The sequence below is a fragment of the Cydia strobilella genome, chromosome 8 (genome assembly GCF_947568885.1).
Source record: "Cydia strobilella chromosome 8, ilCydStro3.1, whole genome shotgun sequence".
Classification (NCBI taxonomy): Eukaryota; Metazoa; Arthropoda; class Insecta; order Lepidoptera; family Tortricidae; genus Cydia; species Cydia strobilella.
The window spans coordinates 2,955,782-2,983,294 of record NC_086048.1 but is presented as its reverse complement, the minus strand read 5'-3'; the positions used below and the strand labels follow the sequence as shown (position 1 = coordinate 2,983,294).

The 27,513-nt window shown below is 33.8% G+C and overlaps 1 protein-coding gene across 3 annotated transcripts in view; it reads right to left on the bottom strand.

The window, feature by feature from the left end:
* Nucleotides 1-13,250: 13,250 nt before the first annotated feature.
* The window catches only part of LOC134743472 (uncharacterized), a 70,735-nt gene continuing 56,472 nt past the window's right edge, over nt 13,251-27,513 (bottom strand). The window contains exons 4-9 of one of the 3 annotated variants that reach the window (XM_063676916.1): nt 20,995-21,135; nt 19,859-19,973; nt 18,670-18,766; nt 16,922-17,006; nt 15,914-15,958; nt 13,251-14,800 (exon numbers count right to left, since the gene is read on the bottom strand). In XM_063676916.1, coding sequence (XP_063532986.1) covers nt 14,673-14,800; nt 15,914-15,958; nt 16,922-17,006; nt 18,670-18,766; nt 19,859-19,973; nt 20,995-21,135 — 611 coding nt within the window. In that variant the 3' untranslated portion in view covers nt 13,251-14,672. Of the gene's footprint in view, nt 14,801-15,913; nt 15,959-16,905; nt 17,007-18,669; nt 18,767-19,858; nt 19,974-20,994; nt 21,136-27,513 lie in introns of all 3 variants that reach the window. The other 2 variants (XM_063676917.1, XM_063676918.1) reach the window with 2 other exon arrangements.

The following is a 27,513-nucleotide window of genomic DNA, read 5'->3' as shown; positions in this document are numbered from 1 at the left end:
AAAAACGCTGAAATGACTTTTCTTGTATTCTAATAATATGCCTTTATACAAACTTTCAACCCCTTTTTCACCACCTTAGGGGATGAATTTTGAAAAACCCCTTCTTAGTGGATACTAACGTTATAAAAGCTACCTATTTAAAAAAAAATAGCTCTCTAGGTCCAACGGTTTGGGCTGGGCGTTCATTTAAGTGTGAGTCAGTCAGTTAGTCAGGACTTTCACGTTTATATATATAGATTCATCAAAATAGGAATATTTTGCAGATCGATTAATGACATCTAATGTACATTATACTTATGTATTACCAAATCAATTTCTAATGTTTCGTAAAAACTTGAAAAAATTACCATTTTGACTTATACTGTTCCAAATTGTAGCTATCTACTTTAGGTCTCTGAGAAAATCACATTTAAGTGATTCCATAAGTACCCCGTAAAAACGTTTTGTGCGGAGCACTAAAACTGTAAAGGCTGTTTTCCCTGAGATTCCTCTGTACACATAAATTTAAGGGTAAATAATATTAGTTATTAGCGGCACAGGATTTACGCCTTAAGCGGGTTGTGTTCCACCGATAATATTTGTAACTCTTTATGAGTTGCATTCAATGGAGCGGAACTGCAGGAAATAGCTTTGAGATTTATTTAAAAATAGTAGAATCTGAACCAGAATTAGCTGATTCTGTTTTAATAATTTGATATAAAATAAATAGGTAAACATGCGACAATCTTTACACAAATTGACTTAGTCCCTCAGTAAGCTTATGTTGTGAGTACTAAACGATATATAAAATAAAGACGTGTTTATAGACAAACACTTAAATACATAGAAAATATCTATAGCTTAGAAACAAATATCTGTGATAAACACACAAATTAAATGCCCTTACTAGTATTTGAACGTAAAAAGGCAAAGGCCACCCTTTTTCCCTCAATTTGACCCTATATAATGATGCCACTCTTCACAATATTCAGAAGCCAATTCCTATATTAACATTTTGATACAAAGGTGTCAGTTGATTTTATAATACGACCTCGAGTCGTATTATAGCATGTAATGCTCACTGCGCACCAATGCCTTGTGAAACGTCTCCTGATTGCATTTTGTCAGCACCGATGGCTACCATTTTTGTGCTCACCAGTTGGTGCCACTGTAGATGTAGATCCAGAAAAACAGATCTCAAAATTCTTCTATGCTTATTTTTATAAAATCAATACGTTTGAATATACACAAAGGTATTTTAACGTCTAAATGTGTCATTTTTTCAACATGTTTAATTTTGCATATATTTTAATTGGCACTTTTTTTAAACCACTCCACTAACATTTATTGAGCTAAGTATATATTTTGTTTACCATGATAATTCAAAGATGGACAAAGATTTACCACAATTATGAATAAGAAGTGAAAATTCCCGATAAAAAAGCTGGAAACCCCCCAAACTATGCATTTGACATTTTGAAAGACCTCTATCTACACTAGCGCCCCTAGCGGCGAAATTAAACGCGGTAGCCCTCATTAGCGAAAGCTGCTAACGGTGATTGGTGCTCACGGTTAAGGTAGTATCAAAATGAGAGCATAACCGTAACAATTTTGTAAATCAAAATTGGCCTCCAGGTTTAAATTAAAATGGGAATATTAAACAACGTTGAATACGCAATGGAGTTCGCTTCATATGGATATCGTGCATTAATTCTTGCGCGAATGTAAAAAGTATTTGATATATTTGTTTTTCTGGGTGCCGTTTATAAGTAGTGTATTATTTTGTGACAATTTTACTTTGTCCCATAATAGTTTGCGCATAAACTAAAAGAAAACAAAATCTACTGCTTTAATATAGGTAATATAAATATGTAACAGCTAACGAATCGGTTAATTTTATACATGACACTTAAGTAATTAAATTTAAGAATATAAACACTGTCAGAAAGGTTAACTTGTAATTAATATCATTACCGGGTCTAACGCGATAAAATTTCATTATTGTACCTTTTTTCCGAGGTTTCAGCCTAGGTTGCACTAGCTATGGTCACGGAAGACTGACGTCCCAGCAAAATGTCAATTGAGATATTGGTAAACAACACTAAACTATCCGACATTAGTTTATATAAATTTCAGTGAAGACAAATAAATTTATCTACCCGTTTCTGTTTAATGTTTATTGTCCACGGCACGAAACGCAACACTAACAATATCCGCACACTGGTCCGAAGATAGATCCCCTGGTTTCTTTGCTGGGACGTCAGCCTTCCGTGACCACAGCTAGTGCAACCTAGCTGAAACTTCGGAAAAAAAGTATAATAATGAAATTTAATCGCGTTAGACCCGTTAATGACATTGATTACGTGTACAAAGCGCGAGAGTTTAAAGTGTTAGGTTTACCATTAGACCTCGAGCTCTTGTTTACCGCCGTCTTAGTATAAACTTTAAAAAACTAACCGTACAAACTGAAAACTTAAATATTCCTTTTTTTTTCTTGCATAAAATATTTTACTAAACATCTTTCACTAAAATCAATGAGGCGAAAAATGAACACGAAATATTGTTCCGATGTAAATACGTTCCAGCTACATAAATTCAATTTAGAATAGAAATCATCCAAGCGCGGTGAATAAAGATACTATTTTCTATGAAATATTTGCTGAACTTTCATATTCATGAAAAGGCACGTTAAAGCAAATTTATCTAAACACATTAATTTAGTTAATTTGGAATCGACGCATCACTGCTGATCGCTTTTCTGTTTTATTTTACAAAACAGAAAATATTGAAAGTAAAATGCATCTAAACATACTTACAGGACCAATCCAACTGGAGAGGTTTACACATGTGCCGCCGGAAAGTTTCTAAAATAGCGAAATTTCCAAATGGAAAAAATCTAAAACTTCAAGTTTTGCATGGAAATCGAACTTTAACATGTCCAAAATGAAAGTTTCCTTGGTATCCTGTGAAATTTTTTCCCAACTTTCCCAGAGCTCCCAGGGATGCTTTGTATTGGCATTGACAGCCTGCATTTCTCCATTAAAATGACAACACAATTAAACACAAATATTTTTAACTGTACATAATTATCATTTAAAACTTTCGCGTTTTGAACACATATCTCATTTACAATCGGATCTATCTCGAATTTATTTTGTTACTTTTATTTACCGACGTTTCAACACAGGTTTCACTGGTCGTGGTCGCGGGTAACCACGCAGTCGTCGTAGTCGACGTGGTCGTAGGTAGCCGCCTGAACAGTGAAACCTGTGTCGAAACGTCGGTAAATAAAGGTAACAAAATAAATTCGCGATAGACCCGATTGTAAATGTGATTTAATATGTACGAGTACATAATTATCGTTCGGATACCTTAAAAACTCCAACTATAACAACTTTTGTTTTACCTTAGATGTGAGCGTAGATGCTTCGGAAGGGCGCAGTTTAAAAATGGGGTTTCTTTATCAATAGCGATAAATACGATATTCCTACCCACATTGGAAGCATTGTACCGCACGGGCTCTATTTCTGTATGCCCAGAGGCCACTTCGGTTCGAAATCACATACGATAGTGCCCACGGCGACTTTTTCACTCGAAATTTTCGTTCGGCTTTTTGTTGATGTACTTCTGTCTATCGATGGATGTATGTTAGATAAATTTTGTTTTGGTATTTTTGGGCAATATTGAATTGATAAGGAAAGAAAAGTTATTTTGTTGGAACGTTATTTGTTGTTGTAGGAACTTGTTGATTTCAAGTTTCTTGTCGATCTTCTGATTTACCATCTTATCAGATAAAATAGCACGCGCAAATGTACTGAAATATCAGCAACGTGCAAAAACAGATATAATTTTATGTAAATGACCATGTTAATTGAAATTACACATTGAACCATTGAAAAAAGAATGCAGCTTTTCATAATGCAAACGAGATATACGCATTATCTTTTGATATTATGCTACTTCCTTTCAGTCTTACAGCACTATAATAAAAAAAAACAAATGAACAATCGCTATTAATAACTACTATGTACCTACTTAGAACCACTACTTGTTGCTAAACATAATCTCTATTCACTAAGTTGAAATAAATTGGTCATTATATTAATTAAGTGTAATTTAATATAAGCCCGTGTCACACCGCCGTAAATACAACGTATATAATAAATTGTTTCACACCGGGACAGGTCAGCATGTAATATTCATTACGATGCATGTATGATGACCAATATGAATGCTAATGTTGTTATTACCGTATGTCGTAGCTGGTAATATTATGGGAGAATAGTTCTAGTAATGTGTTTTGGATGTCTATTATGAGAAATGTGTTATGTGTGTTCTTATTTATTTTTAATTTTTATTGCAATTGTTATGTATGTTTTAATTATGGATTCAATGATTTTATTATTATTATTGGAGCCTTTTCACACACTTTTTTGTCGGATGACCTTTGATGAATAGAGGTAAAATACGAGTATATTCTCCCGAAAGTTGCTTAAGTACCTAGGTCCATAATGTATTTACCACACTTACTGTATTTATTAGACTCAGAACAGTGCTGCGACGCATGGCACTTTCATGCAAAAACCCCCGAGTAATCGGCCCGACATACTACGAGCGTCTACCCGCTACATTACGTACTGAAACATCTGATGACATATTTGAACGTCAACTGAGGGTCCTTTTATTGGATAATGCACTTTATTCAGTAAATGAGTAAATTGAACTGTAAACTTGACATGTTCTCATTTATTGATTCTTAACGAAATGTGTATATAACTAGTTATAATTTAGAACATGACGATCAATAGGAGATACTCATACTTAGTTAATAATCCCGTATTTTGTTTTTGACATGAATGCATAAAATTTAATTTTTAATTTAATATAAAATATGTAAGACTTTTTTTGATTTGTATCTATTAATTTATAAAATAATGTTATGTTATGTAAAAATTCATGTCGATTAGTCTAGCATAATTTATAATGTAATTTCATATTATGAGAATAAATGTCTAATCTAATCTTATCTAATATTCTCTAAACTACGGATCGGCAAACTTAAAAACAAAACAGCCAACCGCAATAGAAATCTTTAGTGTAAATTGTTAGCGGTCATTCTCATAAAATATGTCTGCGGTCTATTTGCCGCGACCCATTTTCATACAAACGTAACCGCAGACATATTCTCAGAGAATGATCCTTAGGTATCTTAAAGAGCCACAATACTCGTATTTGGTTTAAATGTAAGTCTTGTTAACTACTTGTTAGCACCGGTTCTAATCTACCTATACATAACCCCGAGAAGTTAATGTGTAGGTATTCTAAATGGACCAAACTATTCACGGACTGATACTAAAAATCTAAATTTCTTTATATGCCGCTTTATCTCTCAAAAGTGCAAGAGCATCAAAATTTCGATTTTGGTTTTTCGTGGTATGTCCTTAGGGCAGAAGAAGAGGAGATGGCGGGACGACCTGGACATTAGCGAGTATTTCTGAGAAAGTCGGGGTGTGCATTACTTCCAAATGGAGGGAAAGAGGGAAGGCATTTGTGGTCGAAACCTCTTTAAGCTATTTAAGATAAAAAAATATTGATATTGTAATTGTATTCAAAAAATAATTTATTTAACAATAAATGCCCATAACTAGATACGTACCTAACAGACATACATATCTCAATGATTAATCTTAGACTTAGAAACTGAAAATCATTTTGGCTACATCAGTTTTTTGCTGCATAACCTGTTCAAGTGTAAGATTCGGCGCGCAAAAAAAAACTTATACCCTTCAACCAGAAGTCCGCGCTCCCGATGGCTTCCAGCAACAGCCGCGGCACGCGCACCAAGGGCGACTATAATATAGTTAGTTAGGATCTTAATCCTGACAAACAGCGCTGAGACAGGCTTGTCTCCATAATAGATCATAACTAAGCCCTAACTCTGATACATTTTGTAGACTATTCTAACCCGGCCTTATTAGATAACTAGATTTAACTAGGATTAACTGAAATTAATGATAAAATATAGCAAAATTTAAATGTTATCACTTAAACGGTTTACTGATGTTTCGGCGAAAATTATTTGACAAACTTTCAGTCCCCAAACTATTTATCCCATATTTTTAGTTGGGCGAAATTTCATTTCGCAAATTTACATAATCCAAACTAACCTAACCCAACCTAGTACGTCATTTTCATTTCGCAAGTATGGGGTTGGGAAATGAAATGGTTGCGAAGTAAGGTTATGCCAACGATTGGTTTGCCAAATGAAACTTTGGCGAAAAGTTGGTTGCCAAGTGAAATTTGGCGAAATAAATTTCGCCAAAAAGGAAGTACACCACTTAAACATTCATCACAAACATTTAAAAAATAATCAACCTCACCGATCTTGGGCTGGCTAAGACAACTTCACCATTTAAGTTGTATTATTGTCATTAGCCAAAAAATTATAAAAATATATTACATTCAAAATATAGACATACTTGCTCACTAGTGGCACAAACTCTGTAAAATTGTAGGTGTGTCATACTTTGGTAAATAAACTTTTAATAAGCAATTTAAGCCTATGGCTCAGAATAGTGACAAATAACTAAATACAGACAACTTTATATTAAATTCAACTGATCGAAACTTCACCGCAACGATCAAAAAAGGCAATTTAGGCAAAAAATCCCTGATAAGGAATTCAATATGGCGTCGAGGTGTTTCATTCTGATTGGTATCCCTTTAAACATAAATTTGAACCGCGGCGGCGCGAGATGGGCTGTCGGAACTAGATTTGTGGGACGAGCGTCAGCCCTTTACAGTGTGCTATTTAAAAAAAACCTAAAAAAAGTAATATTCTGAAAAACTTTTAAAAGTACGTAGGTAAATAATTATAAGTTTCATTGTTAACTATAAGTTTCATGAATAGAGTGATTCTTGAGGAAGGTCATGGCGTATAATTTGTGAAGGTTTTGTGTAAATTGGTTGAAATATGACGATATTTGCTAATGTATGATAAAAATCACGCTGGCTAAGAGCTTTAATCGAAAACGCTGCTTAATCCGTTTGAGATATAACAACACAATGTATGGTACACAAAAAGTCCGCGATGGTGTATATCTTTTAAGGATAACTTACTATACCCATTCTTACCTTCAACAAAAAGATTTCATAATTATGTGGTATTAGCGAAGCTAATACACGGATACATAAATAATAATAAATATACAATATATATAAATCAATAGTCAATATATATATATTAATAGTTATTATCTTATCTTTATCTTGCCTATTTTTACCACCGCATGCGCTGCGATCGCTGTACTAACCCCCCCTCCACGTGCACTTCGCACGCCAATTGAAAGTAGAATGTATCGGGTTAAAATACGCAACGAAAAGTAACGTTGTATTTTGTATACATTATTTGAGTTTCGATGGGCGTTTTTTATAATTATTGTTACTTAGTTACTTACTAGTAAGTCCCCTAGTTGTTCACAAAAAAATACCAATGTCAAGACCAAAACGACCTAAGTTCGTTTTTTTTCTGCTTTCGGTAAGAAGATGAATCTTAATTTGTAAGGTCACTTACACCACATGGTTACAATTTCGGTAATGAAACTACAACTCTGGGCTCCAGTAAGTACTAAAACGAAAACATGCAAGGCTAAGATATTGTTTAAGTACTGTATCCTTATCCCTTTAACCAAGCATTACATTAGATATAAAGTCAACGGCATCGTCAGTGCGAAACATTTCCTTTCATCTCTGAACTCCGGTCGCTATCAAACCGTTTTGCGAAGGATAATTTAATTTGGTAAGAGAAAGGGTTGCTGTAACCCATATTTTTATGGAATCACATTATCTACAGGATAATACGGGTAAGTAATACGGGCCTTTCCCTTTATGTAATTGCGAGTAATGGATATGGCCGATGAATGTGAAAGGTTTGTACTGATTCATGTTTTCAGTGGGTTATCGAAGCCTTAGTTTTTGTCACAGACCGAACTTTTTTGAAATATTTTCTTAGTCAAAATGTTTACACTTCTTTGCACTTTTAGTTTGCAAAATATTGATTAAAAACGTTACTTAAAAACGTCGATAAGTCCTAATATAATTGATATAAAGCACTGCCAGAATGCTTCAAACTGATAAAGAAATGGCCTTGAAATAATGTCGAGAAACTAATTTTTAGCAATATTTTAGCTCTAACTGCTGTAAAACCTCAAGAGGCCTAAACCATTTATGATGATTGATGAAGTTGGTTAGAATGGAAAATGAAGCATTTACTTCGTCTATAGTTTTAGAGATATGGACGCTGTGTCAACTTATCTTTGTGTTAACCTACCTCGGTCTCCTCTACATTACGTTCGCACATGTATCGTACATTTTCGACATAATTACGTAATGTGCTGATTATCGCACTAGTGCCGTAAAGTAGCACCATATGTACTGTAAAGACTTTTTTCAGACCACAGCCATAAATGTTATAGCATAGCATACTTCAACATTAAACACATCCTAGTAAAGCTTTATTCAATATTAACGAGTAATTCAGAACAAACTACAACTCATTTCATTATTCCTCCTCATGACGTAAAACTATGCAAAAATCTCGGACAAGAAAAGGCACGAGCCTGGGAGCCAACTGCAAATAATTTCGGGCTGAACACGTGGCCCTACAACCTACATGCCGGCGCTAGTGATGCACCAAATACAAATTAAGAAAAGTTTATAAAATAATGCTTAAGATAAAATGGACCGACAAAGTTAGTAACGAAAGTCATGTTATTAATGAAGAAAAAGATGGAAGTCATAACAACTATTAAAGGAAGGAAAGCTTCATATTTCGAACATATATATATATATATAGAAACTCAAAATACGACTTGTTAAAACTAATAATTGAAGGGAAGATTGAAGGGAAACGAGGACGTGGCAGAAGGAGAATATCATGGACAAGGAACATAAGAGACTGGTTAGACATGGACAGTACAGAAAAACTAATTCGCATGACTACGGATAGAACAGCATATAGACCACTAGAGGAATAAGGTCGCCAACCTCTAGGATGGAGAAGGCACTTGAAGAAGAAGATATAAAATAATAAGATTGAGGTACAGGTACAGTGAGCTGCAAAATTACATGGAAAAATTATGAGTGAATTCATTGATAAATCTCCATGCATTTTTACGGTTGAAGGTACGTATAATAAAGTACGTGGAAAGTGTGGTGTCAAATTTAGTGGTGTTTAATTTTGTATCGAGCTAAATTTGACCATCTAACAAACGAATAATTAACTTACAATAATTTCGGGCAGAACACGTGTATTTACAACTCACATGCCGGGCGCCTACTGATGCACTAAATACAAGTGGAGTGAAAAAGCAAATAAATACTATTGAGGTATTCTCAAAGCAATACATGTGGATACTCATATATCAAACATTCAAGCAGTCAAGGACTTAAGCCGACATGACAAATTTTCGACTCCATTTTATAGTAACCTTTATGTTAGAAAGAGACTTCCGCTTGTAAATTGTAATTTATAACTTTATTAAATAGGCCAATGGTTATAGTCTTCATCTTCTCAAATGACTTTTTCGTCTAAGTCGGTAATCTGTTAAATAAAAGCCATTGTCTCTTTTGTGTGAGCGGTCGGCCATTGTGTGCCACTGTGTTTGAGCGCCGCACGCGCCGTGGCACGTGCCAACACACAATGGCACACAAAGGCCGACAGCTCGCACAAAAGAGACAATGGCTTTTGTTTAACAGATTACCGTCTTAGACGAAAAAATCATTTGAGATGATGCAGACTATAACCATTGGCCTATTTAATAAAGTTATAAATTACAATTTACAAGCGGAAGTCTCTTTCTAACATAAAGGTTAGATTCCATTAGCTTCCATATTTAATGGAAGGTTAGGTACTTTTTTGGACCAGCTTTGAAAAATTCCCTTCTATCCTATGTTTTCTACTAAAACAGGTTTCACAAAAAATATCATTTTATTTTATTTTGAGTTAACGTGAAACTTTTGAGTGTCATTTTAAGTTAGTTGTAACCACTGTCCTTACACTTGTATGAGTAGTTTTGAGCTATATAACATTTAAAACCATCGCCTTAGAACGGATATTAAATTACATTTATAATCGGGTCTATCACGAATTTATTTTGTTAGCAGCGACCACGACCATTTAAATCTGTGTCGAAACGTCGGCAAATAAAGGTAACAAAATAAATTCGCGATAGACCCGATTATAAATGTGATTTAATAGCTGTAGTTAAATTGTAAGCATTCGTTTCATAAATATGTTAAGAACTTTTGGCTACAGGAATGACAAATTTGAAGCTAAATTTATGACCCTCATACCCGTTTTTTATAAGTGTCGCATCACTAACAGCGCCCACAAACAGCGCAGTGTCAACAAGCCGCGAGCTCAATGCAAGAAGCTAGAATAAACTGCCAACTGGAGCGCTGGCTTACCTTTACTTATGAGGTTTTAGACAGGAGTACTGTTTTATATGCAGTGATATTAAATCATAAATTATTTATTTGCATTCTGAATTACAAGGAGCAAACTGAGAGCAGGTTAAGAAATATTTAGGAAAAATAGTAAACGCAGGAAAGTAAAATTGACTTCAACTCTCAAAATATATTAATATCTTTTTAAATAAAAGACCCGGAAAGTTTTCATTACTCCTAATGTTACTGAATAGCGTAACTAGTTTCTGAACTAGTAGGTATGTTAAAACAACTAACTTAGAATTTTAAAACACGGGACTTAATCGCGTACAAACTTACGTTTATTTATGGCCTCACATTTCGAACGTGACGTTACGTTCGTGGTCACAGGCAGACTGCAGACAGGCAGGCAGATTAAGTCCCGTCTTAGTTTTAAAATTATGAGTGAAAATCGTGTTAATTTAAATCAGTATAACTAACTTAGAGTGCTAAAACAAGTCGATAAATATTTAAAAATAATTAAAGAGCGGTATACCTACAGACTTTTATACGAATCGATTTTGATTAAATTTGATTTGTCAATATTCATGTTCGTTGAAACGATCTGACGTGATATAACTACCTATTTGACTGCGGTTCTAATGGCTTAAGGTGACATTCTAATGGCAACTGCAAGTAACAAAAGCAATGAATTATAAAATTACGTGGCCCTAGTGGATATAACGGTAGCATTACTCCCGCGATTACAACGTTCAATCAGTCACTTATTTTATCAAGGAAATTGAGTGACCACGCCCTCGTTAACGCTGTTTGCAGTAATGCCGCAACCGTAATACAGCTGCAGTCGCCATTAGAATGTCATATTTAATCGCGAAACATCCAGCGAGAGGCATCGCTCCATTTTGTTATAGTTTTTCTGTTGTCGACTGTTTTGTCATAAAACTTTTTTTAATATATTTACTACTAGGTTGACAGTGATCGTATAATAAAATCTTAAACATCAGTTTTGATATGTGCTGCAAGATTTATAGCACTGGAAAAATTATGTTTAAAGTAATATTCTTTCAGACATCGCATTTATCATGGTTATGTGTATTCCATGCTAACGTACGGGCTGTGCATGTGGGGTAATGTTGTCATATAGTGGACATGAATAAAGCATTAGGTAAAGCTCTTTTTTTATACGTCAAAACATATTTACGAAATTTTTAAAGTCCAGATTTCAGTATAATAATACTGCGGTTTTTTGTCTTTGTGTGTCCTAAATCCAAATTCCTCCTAAATCCTAGAATAATTTTTGCAGTTTGTAATTTGGAACCTTCTTTTATTCCATTGTAGTTCAAAATTCGATTTAATTTTGTCCTTTTAAAAGGACACCGTGACTTAGGAGGATAGTGTACATTACAGTTATCAAAATCATATTTGATAACATATATTATGTGAGATAGTGCAGTAAGAATGGGTCCACTTCATCAGTTGGCCATAGGATATTACTGATACTTTAAAACACATTACAACCGCTTTAAATGTCATGCACTTGTATTACAGTAGAATAAATTTTATTTGCACCGATGAATGTTAACTATTCCTACTATAATATGGATGGCATATGCGGCAAAGCACTTCACACTTTTTTATCCTTTTGTATTCGTAAAGATAAAATTTTATGACCAATCGGTGCAAATTATATTTCAACACACATACATTAAAATATGTGTTTTCTTAGTACCACCTAGTGATCTTTCAGAGAACTAACAAGGGTAACAGTAACGTTTTGTTTCTTGCTATTATCTTATGCCATCTTTCGTAGTTTGAGGGAAACGCCACGAGATGTCGCTGAAGGTGGAAATTAGATGATGCCTATCAAACGAACTTTTTAATCCAGATAATAAACAGTTACAGTAAATTTGTAAAAAAAATGATTTTTGCCTTCCATTGCATCTTCTCTTCTTCTTCTTCCTGCCCTTATCCCACGTTATGTGGGGTCGGCACAACATGTTCTTCTCTTCCATTTGAATCATTTGAATCATTTGAAGCTAACGTCAAAAATCAAATATGGAGTTCTAATTTGCTAGTGTACTTTACTTCTATATGGAGTAAGGGTAATACGGCTAAGCGCCACTTGCACCTTTCCACTAACCCAGGGTTAACCGGTTAACCCAGGAGTCACCATGGTTACCAGTACAATTTGACACTGGGTTAACGTTTTAACCAGCTAACCCCGGGTTAGTGGGATGGTGCAAGTGGCGCTTACCGGTATCATAGAGTAACTTATACTAGAGCGGTACTGTCATAGTAAATTTTGTAACCCCAGTAAATTCACTGCCATCTGTCGACACACTTTAAAACTAAAAATGAAGATTTATAAAAATACGATAAAATGTATTTAAATATAAATAAATGATTTTTTTAATTTGCATTAATTATTTTTATGATTTTGACCCATGTTCTTTCACTGATATGCGTTAAAATTGTTAAATAACAAACGAAACCGTCAACGTCATCTATACGACAGTAAGCCAAAACTAGTAGCGCCCTCTGAGCGAGAATCAAATTTTCTTGATTTTCGAGGCACGTTTATTCCTTAGACTGTATCCATCTATTACGGAGTTATATCTATCTTTGCCGGTATTTACCTTACCTAAGGGATTTCAATTTTATGGTTTTGAACTAACAATTATTTCCCAAAACGTTTATAGCAGTATTTTTTATAAAGTATTTTTTTGCATTTAGCCTTAAAGGCATCACTTGTTATTACAAGAATTCCTGAAAGCCCTGGAGCTGGAATCTTTGAAAATGACGAGAGGGTTCAATTGAAAATCAAATTCGGAAGTATAGGTTTTAATAAAAGTTTATATATTTAAATTACAGCATAATTTCAGTAGGTATATATAACTAGAACAGTGTTAGAAATATTACTTTCATGACGTGAGCACATTTTATCAGTTACTATAGCTTAGTCCATAATTTACTTGCATTACCAAAACACGAAGAGGTACGTGGAATTCTACGACAATTTTTCCCCTTAATTGAAGTAGATTTCACATTTTAATGAAGATGAATATGATATTGCTCTAATTTTAAACACTGTTTTTATTTAAGTGATAATTATATCAGATGAAACGTATACAATGGTAACCATTGACGTTTGTGCGTTTGCGTTTACCTATATTTGGTCAAAGCTTGAAAGTGCACATATAACTTTTAGAATATGTAAACTTCCCCGATTTACACATGTTTTAGGTTAAGATATAAAAAGAGAAATAATGAGAAAAAAATAACTTCGAATCACAACACTCTCTCTCGATGAAACCTCAACTTAAAAGCGACATCCATCTTCAACGTTAAAGCTACGTATAATCTTAAGTAGTAATAGATGTAGAAAGCGAAGCTTCCATTTCTAAGCTAATTCCACCCTAATTCGAAATTCAGATCATTCCTGTCAAGGAGATGGTCCCCGTAAATAAATATTTACTTCTACATTCGCCTACTACCTTTAGGTTTAGTAAGCTAACACCCTAATGCATAGAATCACAAATCTAGCATTCACTTACGAGGAATCCAAAAGTAGAGAAATCTGAAATTATCGATACATCCTGCTTACGTATTAATAATAAACTAATTTAACTATGAAACTACAAACCTTGGCAAAAAGCGATCATTCTAACGCTAAAAAAGCTAAACTTTAAGACTATGTATACTTAATACTAAAAATATCGTTGGATTGTGCTATAGATCTAAGGTGACTTATCTGGATTGTGAAAATTAAGTTGTTGATTTGTTATGTGGTTATACTTCATAATCTAGTTTATAGTGAAAATTACTTCTATATTTGTGTTTTGTAGTTCATCTTATTTTTATAATTTTAATTTTCATGAGAAACAAACTTTTATGCATTTTGATTTAGAGGCACTTTTTTAAGTGGCTGTCGTATAGATACAGTGCACGATTATTATTGCTAATAGTAAAGTCTTTATTTTTGACGATGAGTGTAAGCCTAATTTTAATGTTAAACGATTGGTAAATATTATCACAAATATTGTAAACATTTGGACTGAATTCTCACATTACATTATTTAGCATGTGCTACAGAAATTGCTGTATTAAAAAATACATTAAATGTATTTCTTTTAAGAAACACGTTTAGATTACATTCCGTTTTAATTTTAGATACCGTTTCATCTATATTATTAATTTTAATTTTCTCTTTATTAGGTACTTTAGGTTGGTTAACGTTGTTAATAAATTTACGCATCTGGAGGTCTAATTTCCACGGTGACGGATGTGGGTCCAGGAGTGGTTGGAGACCGAAGAGTGGCGGATCTGAGAGAGGTCGCCGAATGCCCACTGCTGGCTCGTGATCCACGTCGTGACCCTGTAAGGCAACATTTGTATCTCAAGTGTCTTTGTATTAGTAATATATTTCTGGATACTGTATCCCATTGTTATTCATATATTTATGTACCTGCTATTACCCATTGAAGATTTTCAGAAAGTGTAGCTGCTACAATTAATAATTTATTTGTACTTTGTTCTTTCGGTTGCAAGAAAATATTAAAACAATGGGATACTAGTACGATATTTTTTGCTAAGTTGCAGTCAGCCAAGGCATGCTTTGAGCCAAACTCAACGCATGTTCGAAAATTATCTATCATGCTGTAATTTTGGTTGAGGTATCAAATCAATCTAATGGTTCTATTGAGTATATTTTGTTTTATACGAATTTCTGAAGACAGGTTTAGGTCAAGGTAGAAATCGAAATTATTTTCTAACTAACAGGATAAATCTCATCTCATCAAAGTGAAAATGATATCAAAATACTCTTTATTACTCGAACTATATTACCTGTGATTTATAATTGAAGGATATTTTATGTAGGTAAGTAATTAACATGCACTTACATATACAAAATTGTGTACAGATTCATGGTGTTGAAGTTTTTAAGTATTACCTACTCGAAGTATCTAATAGCTTTCTGAAGTTGGTCTTACATAATGAGGTAGATCTTATGAAAAGCCATGGCTAAGTCGGCGCATTCACAAAGCTAGGCTTTATAGCATTTTACTGTTAATTATTTGATATTAAGCAATATTTGTCCAATTTCGATTTGCATTCATTTTATAATTTTGCTTTCTCGACTCAAAGCTCATTATAGTTTTCAATATTGTTTTCTACTTAATTTAATTTAATAATGATTGTAAAGCATTTAAGAGGTTCTTAACCATAAGAACTATAAGAAAATATTTGCTTTTCATTTAAAATACTTAGAAACCCGACTAAGTGTTCAGTCGTATTAAATTTAAGATTTTTTTCAATTGTCATCATCATCAACATTATTTTCTGGTAATTTTGATTGAATATATAATAAATGTCGTGATAAAGAACCTCTTTTTTGATATCTGCTTTTTAAATACTTCAAAATGGTGACCAACTCTAAAGTGAATATGTTCTGTTGTAAAAATAAAGCAAAATGTATACTCAAAATAACCTGAGGGTTTTCGGTGAAGCTGATGGCTTTGGTGATGGCGTGCTGCTGGTAGATGAAATAAATTATGAATGTTAGCATTGTCATGATAGGATAAAAGTAAGTGTAGGTAGTTATGATAATAGGGATCATCTTAAAACAAATATCTCTTAAAATTTGCTGTCATCTTAAAGTCGAGAGCAAAAACAAAATAAAAACATTATTAAATCAGGAGTGATTAAATTATCAAATTAAAGGTATAACAAAGGTAAAAAAGATTCGAGCAAACGATACGTCATAGGATGATTCCATATTGTGTGTCACATAGGCATAGGTATAATCTATGGTACTTTCTGCAAAATTTCTGCAAATATAAGCGAACTTACCATTAACAATCACTTTGCATTTATTTTATTACTGTTAGCAAAGTTGTATATTAATTTACTTATTGACTGTCATATACTGTGTGCTTCTAGAATAATAAAAAAACTTTTAAATATAATATCTATTTAGTATCTTGGAAATCATAGACATATTGGATCAGTTAAGTATCAACAAGTAAGCATGTGTTTTAAAACGTTTTATATAAGTTGGCAGTATTAGAGTTCAAATTGATATACGTAATCATAATATTGTAAGTAAACTTTATGAGTATCCAATACATCTCTAGCAGTAATTAAAATAGAACTATATCCACATTGCAAATACTAATCTTAGAATATGTGTCATCCTGAATTGTAAACTGACACTGACACTGACAGGAAGAATGGCATTACTCATACGTAGGTACGTATGATGAGTGATTTGTGTGAATGAAATATAATTAATAACAAATGAAAATTGAAATTTAGCGAAGAAATGATAATACTATTTTTGTCGTTCTTACTTTCAATGCCTGGTCCGTTATACCATGTACTGTTCTCCTAAACATTATCAATTTCAAAAAGTATATTTTGCAATATGGATATAGCTCCCAGTGAACTTAGAGTAATAGTAAAAAATGTAAACTGTATTACCTATGAGTCTAAGTACCTGGACTAGGTGAATGGGGTCTCAGTTCCTGCTGGCTGGCCTGTCTTGACGGCGGTCGCATGCTCACTCGGGACCCGCGGCGGTCCTGAAATAACATTTAAACACAATTAAGACATGTGTTCTAAAAATATCATACGCAGGCAGAAAAATAATAAGTTGTTTGTCGAAAATTCATTATTGATACAGGCTTATATCGCTACTGTACTTTTTCTTTCAACAGACATCAAGATGATTCTATCAAAATCAAACACAATTCGGTTGCTTTGTTTTAATACCGAGAGTAAAGTTCCTATGGCCACCTCCTATGCCCATCAGCAAATTAGCTTGATGGCACCATAATTGTCACCCAACTTACATATGTAATGTAAGTATGTGAAGCTACAGGTTCAATCGAATAATGGGAAGTGGATTTAATTTACCTTGCAAGATTTGAGCCGAACTACATATTGCAAGTTAAAAAAAAAGCTTGTAAAAGTTGTATTTGCAGTTCCTGTGTTGGTTAAAACCTATCCTGACTTGATCTGAGAGTCAAAAAGCCAAATTTGAAACTCAAAACTGTGGGTGACCCATTAGCAAAGAATAAGTGTAAAGATAAAATGTACGTATTTATCTATGAATTTGTTAAATTTTTTTAAACATACACTAACAGTTCCTACTCCTACCCTAACCGTCAACCCTACTCTTTTAAAATAATTTTGGGTGTCATAAAAACAAAAGACGTCGCTTATAATTTATTTCAGCCAGTTTCATCTAATATATTACAAGTCCAGCTATAAAATGAATCTGTAATATATTTTCTGTTATTACAATTAAAGTAAAAATCTGTATACTTACAGAATGCTAAAGAAACTTTAAAAGCCTAGCCAACATTACAAAGTGCCGGCCTAAAGTTAAACTGCCACTTGCAGTTGGCGACTTGTTATCGATGTTTTGCGGGCGTGTTGCTCTTGTTACTGCGGGTACCGACATTTTGCTGTTGCTGGGTATTTTAGTCTGTACAGTTAAGGAATTTGATTTGTGTCATGTCGTACCTTGTTACAGGGACGTCAATATGAAAGCCGCTAGCGATCTAATGTCATTGTCACTGGGGCAAGACATGAAATGGTACAGATATCAAATTCCTTGATCGTTCCTCTAAGTATCTTTGTCTCGTCTTTTCTAAAGTTGAAAATAATACCTACCGAACTATATTAATAAAAATGTGAGAACCCACACAAAAATCTACAATTAAATTTTATGAAGATCAAAATTATGCTGATACAGAATTGAAAGGCTTGACGCATGATGTGCTGCAAAGTTAACGACGACGATGTTAGGCTGATAAACTACTAGGTAAAATTTCGTGATATTATAAAGAATAAACAATAAAAAAACAGTCCTATGAATTTATTAATATACAAAACGCAAAAAGCAATTAATTGGTTGAAGATGGTTTGAAGAATAATCTAATCGGAAGATCAGCGATGTAAGTCACCAGGATCATGCTGAGATGAGGCCATTTCGTGTCACTTTCTCCTTCCTGTTTCTTAAATATATTTTATATTTATTGCTCTCCTGTGTTAAGATAAGATAAGATAAGATAATATTTATTGAATAACTGTGTACAGTGTTTGTTTTACGTATAGGTATCATCATCATCAACCAAGACCGGTCATTGTGGCACTCTTTAGGGGAGGCCTATGTCCAGGCAGTGGACGTCCTCTGGCTGATATGATGATGATAATTATTATATTCTAAAAATGCTTTACCTGAGAATGCAACAGCTTGGAGTCTCTCAGCAGAGAAACATTCATCAGTCGAGGATTGGGCGTGTTGAAAATTGTACGAGTTTCTCTCCATCGGGCTCTGAAATAGCAGTTATTCATGTTATTCTCGCATTATGCATAGCAGCAAAGAAGGGCATTAAGTTTTGGGCTTAATAATGTAAAAAGTTTATTTTTAGGGTTCCACGTACCCATAGGGTAAAAACGGAAACCTATTACTAAGAGTTCGCTGTCCGTCTGTCTGTCAGCAGGCTGCAGACAGTTGAAACTTTCACAAATGATGTATTTCTGTTGCCGCTATAACAACAAATACTAAAAAGTACGGAACCCTCGGTGGGCGAGTCCGACTCGCACTTGGCCGGTTTTTTTCTTTTTAATCAGTTAAGCTTACTAAGAAACCTAATGCCTACGCCAATTCTTGGGATTAGTTGCCAAGCGGACCCCAGGCTCCGTCAACAATGCAGATTTTTGTTACATGATGTTAATGTTCATAATATTTTGGTACAGTAGAACCTCGATTATTCGAACTCCCAATTATCTGAAAGCTGGCTTAGTTTATCCGAACCCTCAATTTTCTATCCCACATCCGAACTTATTTCGGGTGTTTTACATTTTAACGTAAATTTATTTGTAAATTTTACGGTGTAGGTACGTTATATACCACGTCGGTGACAAACAATCATACGGCCCGCCTGATGGTAAGCAGTTACCGTAGCGTAGACTATGGATGCCTGCACCTCCAGATACTGTACTGGTTTTTGTAAAAAGGTAAGTATTGTTTTTGTTTGGTCCTGTCCCAAAAAGCCCACATTTTGATTATAAGAACTAGTTTCGTTTCAATTTCGTTCGGATAATCGAGGTTCTACTGTACGTGTTAAATAAATTATAATACCAATTAAATATAATTTGGATATAAGTATATACAGTACTTTGGTCATATCATGCGAAACGAGAAATATGAACTCCTTCAACTCATTATCCAAGGAAAGATTCAAGGTAAAAGAACATCCGGACGACGACGTAACTCATGGCTCAAAGATCTCCGAACATGGTTCAAACAAAGCACACGTTCATTATTCCGCGCGGCTGCGTCTAAAGTTCGTATAGCCCTCATGATAGCCGACCTCGGAGATGGCACTGGAAGAAGAAGAAAAAGAAGAAGATAAGTATATACCTGCTAAAGAGCCGGAGCACGACGCAGATGATGACGAACATGAGCGCCATGCCGACCAGCACCCCAATCATCGCTGGGTCGATTGTCTTCGTCGAAGGTTCCACTTGTTTTTCCGCTGGAACGCAAAATATAATCTTGATAGATAGGGATTCATAAAGAATAAATTTTAAATTGGTAAGAATAAATACAATAAATAAAAGGAAGAGGAAGATGGAAAACAACAATATGGCATTACAGCTCTTTTAAACATTGAAGGCAGGAGTGAAAAAGACGAGAAGTAGCAGAAAGCTTGAAATTACATGTCTCATCTGTATGTCAACCAACTTAAGAAGAACGCGTTGTATGAGAAAATTAAAGAGACGACTGTCAGTTACTCCACTGACAAGATCATCAAGACTTCTAATAAAATTGTAAATACGGGTATGGGAATTGTTCCAGATCAAAAATCGCCAAAATGTGTCTTAGTGCTGTGTTAAGTGGAAATTTTTCTTGTCTTGACAAACCTTCCGCGAATCATTTACGCAAGATATTAAGATCAAGATATGAATGGTTGACTCGTTCTCGATGACATGGACAAAAATGAGTATGCTTTTCATGCCCTCACATCACTCACTTTAAAATGCGCATACTAAAAACGTTGCAGAAGAACCCGCGAAGTTGACTAGATAGAATTAGCTTATTAAAATATTAACTAAACTAACGTTGACACACCACGCCATCACCGTCGACGGTAACCTCGACCACCATTTCGTACTTGCACGCAAACCGGGTATTTGCATCAATCATATCGGAGTGAAAAAAAAGTAAAAAATCTCAGATGCTTTGTTTGAAGATCGCGCATGACCAGGCATGGAGATTTTCACAGACGTCTTTTGAGTACTGGGTGTTATTTGGCTGATATAATGATCACAAAGCTAACTTACGTTGACACACCACGCCGCCGTCGACGGACCCCTCGGCCACCATCTCGTACTTGCACGCACACCGGTCGTTGCATCACTCTAATGTGAATAAAGAGTAAAAATTCTCAGAGATCCTTTTAAAGACCACGCATGACCAGGCACGGAGATCTTCACAAATGTCTTTTGAGTACTGGGTGTTATTTGGCTGATATGATGATCACAAAGCTAACTTACGTTGACACACCACGCCGCCGTCGACGGTAACCTCGGCCACCATCTCGTACTTGCACGCACACCGGTCGTTGCGGCACTCCGTCATGATCACCGCCTCCTCGCATTGCTCGTTGAACGTGCAGGTTTCGTTAATGCTCGACGCTGAAATCAACGTAGATACTAATTAACTTATGTCTTATTGTAACACATTAACATATATTAATAAAAACTAGAAATAAAAGTTACAGATTCCAGCGCCGAACTTTTTCAATAAGCGTGATAATAGATCACACGGATCACACCACATTGGATTCCATCAGTTTCAAGCTAATCAATAAAGTTTTTAGTTAGTCAGCGTAACATCAAATGAAACTTTTCATTTGTATTTTGTTAAGTAGTTTTGCTTCATTTGATGTGATTAACTGTTTTAATATCTCCATTATAATTTGATTGCAGTCAACGTCCTAAGTTGCGTGATGAAATAGGTTTAGTTCATTTGCTTAAACGATGTTAATTTTTCTGTTAACATTGTTGGTATCTTTTTAAATATGAATCATTACATCATTAGTTTTTAGTTTTGCATGAAATAAAAAAGTTGAAATATGATAGTCATTTGAATCAAGCGTGTGTTGAAATACAATATTGACCCTTGCTACATACAATTTCGAAAAAATGAATTAATGATGAAATTACCCTTTTAAGCCCTATGGATGGCCTGGAAAAATGAAGCAGATATTCACTTTTAAAATACACGCCAAACTTTTAGTATGATTTATACCTAGAAATGCCAAACTCGTGCAAAGCTGTGAATCACAAGCAATATATTGTGCAGTTTGCGAAGTGCCCCAGACGAAATGTCTGGCTTTCGCACGAAACCTCGTAAAATAGCGCATTTTATTCAAAAACTAATATTGTAACGTAACAATGAATGAACTTAGTGAGTGGGAAAGTAATTGGTATGTAATCCAGACTTGAAAAATTAACGTAACTTTTCTTAATTAAATTAAATTAAATTTATTTAAGACCAACAAAGGATCAATTTGGTTAGTAACACATTTTTATCTTACAACTAATGTTAGTAGGTACACACACAAACTTATTAACTATCTACATATTTACATACCTATATATATTTACTTAAAGCACATGTGGAGTGCACTACAGTGTTTCAGGTATGCCCCATCTAACCTGTCAGCACACATGGCCAGTTAATGTTAATTCATAGCCTTTTGGTAATAATAAAGATAATTATTATAAAGAGTAAAAACTGTTATGTTTTAGTTAAAGCATATTTGTCTGAAAGTACCACCAGCAAAATTAACAAAATTCATTATGTATTACGTATTATGTACTTACAATCTACACTCTAAAGTACCTAGGTACCTACTGCTACTACTAGATACAATACATTAGCAACCGTTTTTCGAATCAGTGTTTTGGTCTGTATGTATTTTTTAAATATTATGACCTCTATTTTGAAATTGCTTAGCAGATATTATATATTATTTGAATGAATGAATGAATCTTTCTTATTTTAAGGAGTAATTTTAAAGGCTGGAATGGTCATATCATACGTAGCATCTTTACCTCATTTATATGCTATTACATTTTCACCTTTATTTTTCTTTGTCCCATTTCCTAAAAAAAGAACTGCGATAGAGTTCGTCTCAATGATTTTCCTGTTAATATAATTCGGTAAAATTTCATCTTTGGCCATTTTCAAGTGTACCATTTACTTTTTTTCGAAAATCCATCAACTTTTATTCTAATCAGAATCACGAGGACTATCGATTTAAAAAGAAAAAAAAATGTCCCCAAAAAACTGTCAGTATTGTAACGCAAATTCACATAAATTTTCTATGGACCGTTACAAAACTGACACCCAAAAGTATGAAAAACTGGGAACACTTTTTCTTTGTCTCTTTTAATAGTAGGTACTCGTGATTCAGTCTGAATAACCCAAAAGTTGATGGTTTTTCGAAAAAAAGTAAATGATACAAGTTTTTCTGAAAACCCCCCTTTTACCAAAATTTCTCGTAATATTAGGCGTTCTTTTACCGGACTCCCGAACAGCCTTGTATAATAATGTCCCACATGAATTATCGCTGCGACAGCCATTACTGCACGCGATATGCAACTTGTGCATCGATTCTCTAGTCCATTCAACTCTTTTTTTTTTTTCAAAGCATTGAAAAAGATCGAAACATCGATGGTTGTGTTATAATCAAGACCACAAAGAGCTGTATTTAAAAAATTACTACTTAAGTAGTAAATTCCATGAGGGATGGCTTTTACCTTTTTAATGGATAATTTTCGATTTAAAAACTATCCTATGTCTTTTTCCAGGACTCAAAGCACCTCGATACCAAATTTCATTCAAATCGATGCAGATTAAATCGTGGAGCAAAAAAATTAAACTGTAGGCTTCCTTAAAGTAACTAAAATTTGTTCAGCGACTTTTAAAAATAACTTGTTTTCAGTTTTAGTACACTTTAAAGTTTATTATAAGACACAATGTATTGCACACAATTTCGTTATATTTAAGGCGTGACAAGCAAATCAATTAAGTACAATAATAATGGCGTACATTGAACATAATATTTAATTTGTATGAATAATAGAAGACTTAATAAGTTTTAAAAGTTATTGAACAAAAGTGTCACCGTTTGAGAAGTACAATCTATGTTTTAATTATTGGCTTGTAAGTTTATAACATTTTGGAGCAGTTGGATCTATTATTGATCCTGAAAAAGTAAAATAGATTTACACCAAACAAAATCAAATTGATCTGCGTATTTGTATAGGTATTGAAAGAAATGTTTTCCAGTATCTAAACAAATGATTGATGATTGTCCGCAGGTATACGGTAAAAAAATATATATATAGACATTGTACGTCACGATTCAGCTGACATTATTGTATATATTAGCATGCCAAAAAGTCCTCTCACATTGAGCTACAAAGCCTTTTGGTTATATTAAAGGCAAGGTTATGTTAACCGCGAGGGCAAAATTTATGGTTAGATTGCAATTGAAAATAAAGGTGATTCACTAAATATTATCCTGAACTCTCATAACATCTAGTACATATAGCCCGCAAGGGAATAATAATTTAAAGTATCTACTATTTACATAGGATAAGCAGTTGTCATTTATTTTATAGATAAAAAAATAATTTCTTTTGTGTGAAACTTAGGTACATGGAGCGTATAAAGGAGCCAAATCTCTATGTATGAAAAGTGTCCATCAAAAAACAATAATTAGGCGGCGCCACCATACACCGAAATACTACCAAAAACAACCTACGTAATTTGGTCGGGTTATTTGTTGCCTTATATGGTTCATGTTATACTCATGTCCCAGAGCCTAACTAGCGCCACCGGAGAGATTAGGAACTATTATTTAAAGCTTAACGCGGTCACTTTTACAACAATTCTGCCATAAGGGATTGCGATCCTTTCTATACCATCCATACTTAGGTACATTTAAAGTAACGTAAGAGTTTTCAGCAAGCTCGGTTCTCCATACACACGTAATTACGCTCTCGTTTTAAAACGACTAGTTAGATTGCTCTGAAACTTTGTACTTACAATAGGATAAGGTATACCTATGCCTGTAATCAGTTTATGTACCTTCAGTTACATTGTTAAAAAAACAGCGAATTTAAGTTTTTCTTACAAAAATATTGTATGTAACAATAAACGCAAAATAACACTACTTACTGAATTGTTAAATAATGAATTTTACAGTAAGTACACATGGTGCTACTTTACCGCACTAGTGCGATAATTAGCACATTACGTAACTATGTCGAAAATTTAAAGGGCCATATGTACTGTAAAACGTTGTACGATACATGTGCGAATAGGTAATTCGCAACTCGTGTCGATTCAAAACACTCCCTTCGGTCGTGTTTAAATTTATCGCCACTCATTGCGAATTTCCTATTTTTCGCACTTGTTTCGCAATATACTATTAGAATCGTCTTTCGAATATAAAGATATAAATTACCCCATTCATCCCGTAAAAAAATTTACTTACCTATAGTATCCTAATACTACAATTAAGCATAATTTCCACCAAGTTCCATTAGTTGAAGTTACACCCCAGGCCAAAAGTATGGAAACAAGCTTGTATTTCAATAGAAAAGTGTGATCTTTTAAGCGATGGATTTTAAATACTACTCATTGACAATTTGGTAAAAATAATAATATAACATTTTGAAAGTAAATTACTCTGGCTGTGATAGTTGCCAATTCAACATTTTGTCATGTAATTAAAGGGTAGGTATAATTATGTAACTTTTCCCTACAATTTTTTTAGCTTTTTGACAATATTTTAGGATGTTTTGATATTAAGCGTGTATTTTTAATCTTTTGGGTTTGCCTAATGTAATTCTTAGTTTACAGATATATACAACAAAGATATTAAACATTAAAAAAAAGATAAAAAAAGAAAAAAGATATTAAAGTAAACAACGTTGTTTCCATACTTTTGTCCTGGGGTGTACTTAGCGGGACATTTTGCTCGGCACTAATAGAAATGCAAGCGTAGATCCAACAATCAGATAAGCTCTATCACGGCATATTTCCGCTGTTTACTTTCAGATTTTACTTTGATAAATGTACAAATTATTGATATTCTCATTTTTAAATTTATATATTTCCGTGACTGCAAATTTGAAATGAATGGATAAGTTTTAGTGTTCCGTGCGAAACATTGTTCTGACAAACGGAACACTTATAGTTTTTTAATGAGCATTTTTCGACTAATAAAACGAAATAAATGATTATAAACGAGAGGATGAATAAACTGAAATAAATATCATATACGAAGGAAAAAATGACCAAAGCCTCCAGCAGCAGCAGCAGCTCTGGACACTGGAGGCTTTGGTCATTTTTTTCCTTCGTATATGATATTTATTTCAGTTTATAGTTTAAATAGTAGTGTGTCTACTTGAAAAACCACAAATTAAAATATTTTCATAGAAAATAATTTAATTTGTTCTTAGAGGATGAATAAAGAAAATGTAAGTAAGGAATTTTTCATGTTACGAACATTCATCCTGTAATTACATTAAATGTAATATTCTTCAAGAGGGAAGTATACCACGTACTCGTCCATACAGAAAGAGAAAATGTTTTTCCAATTCAAAATATTTTCTATTCTCCATTATTTTAGTACGTTATTGACACAATGAAAAACTAGGTTAAAAAAATTTTTTAAAGCGAAACCTAGAAACCTAGAATATATTTCCAAACGGTTTCGGTTTCCTCTAACTAAATCTTAATAAACTTAAGATTTAGTTAGTGGAAACCGTTTTCTCCCGAAATGGAAATTTCATAGAAAAAGTACCGTTATTTCGTTAGGATCGCAAAGCTATTCTTCCCTCTTAAGAAACAGAATTTGATTTAAAAAATGTTCACTTCTGTGTTTCTGAAAGTAGAAAAATTTCTTAAAACAGAACGTTGTATAATTAAAAAAATAATTGAATTCGGAAGAAGAAACAAACGCCTGCAAAACTTATATAACTGTTAAAAACCAAATTAAACTTAATTGTTATAGAACAAAGCGAACAATTACTTAAGAACCATTTAAGAACTTTAATCGAAATGAATTCACATTAATTGAACACGCCTTCGGGAATCTGGGACCTACAAAATACCATTGTGGTAGAACGATTTAACCTAAGTTAATTGCATTTTAACTTACGTGTAAACGAACGTTCGGTTTTGACGAAACCTGAGGTGGATGAGCTTATTGTAATGTGACGAAGCCTGCGCTGTGGATCTGATGGTATGCCTTTTTTGGTTAATAAATTACGTTTTTTTATTGGATAAAAAAAACAAATGAAATGAAATATATTTATTTGCATTAAGTGTGGTAACATTCATGGTCATAATATGTAAAATTAGATCACACACTTAGCTAATTGCATTTTTAGGAGAACTAAAAACAAATTAAACTACTTTCTATGAAATATATTTTTTTTTTAAGTAGACACGCTGCTATTTAAACTTTAAACCGAAACAAAGAAGCCTTCAGGAAATTGTCATATACTTGGAAATTTCGACCCATGCCACCGTGACCGGATAGCCGAGTGGTTCAGGCACCGGTTCGGTAAACAGGGGACGCTGGTTGGATTCCAGGTCTGGACACTGGAGGCTTTGGTCATTTTTTCCTTCGTTTATGACATTCATTTCTGTTTTCGAATAACTGTTAATTTGTTAATTCAGGACTTAAAACTTTTTAAATTTAAATGGAAGTTGAGTCGGACTTAAACAAAATCATGCGATTTAGAACTATTGCAACCTCCAAACAATAAAGATGACATTCGGATTCAAATTGCACCAGCGTTACAACTACAGTATTTCGGCGTCACATTACTGCAGAAAATGCCAAATTCAATGTCCGGGCTTTAGAAAACCAAATATTAACTTTACTCGTTCCTATTTATTAAAAACTGGGACGTGAACATGTATAAAATCATAATTCATATCACGATTCATGAGAACTGTCTCAAACTACATTATGTCATGTC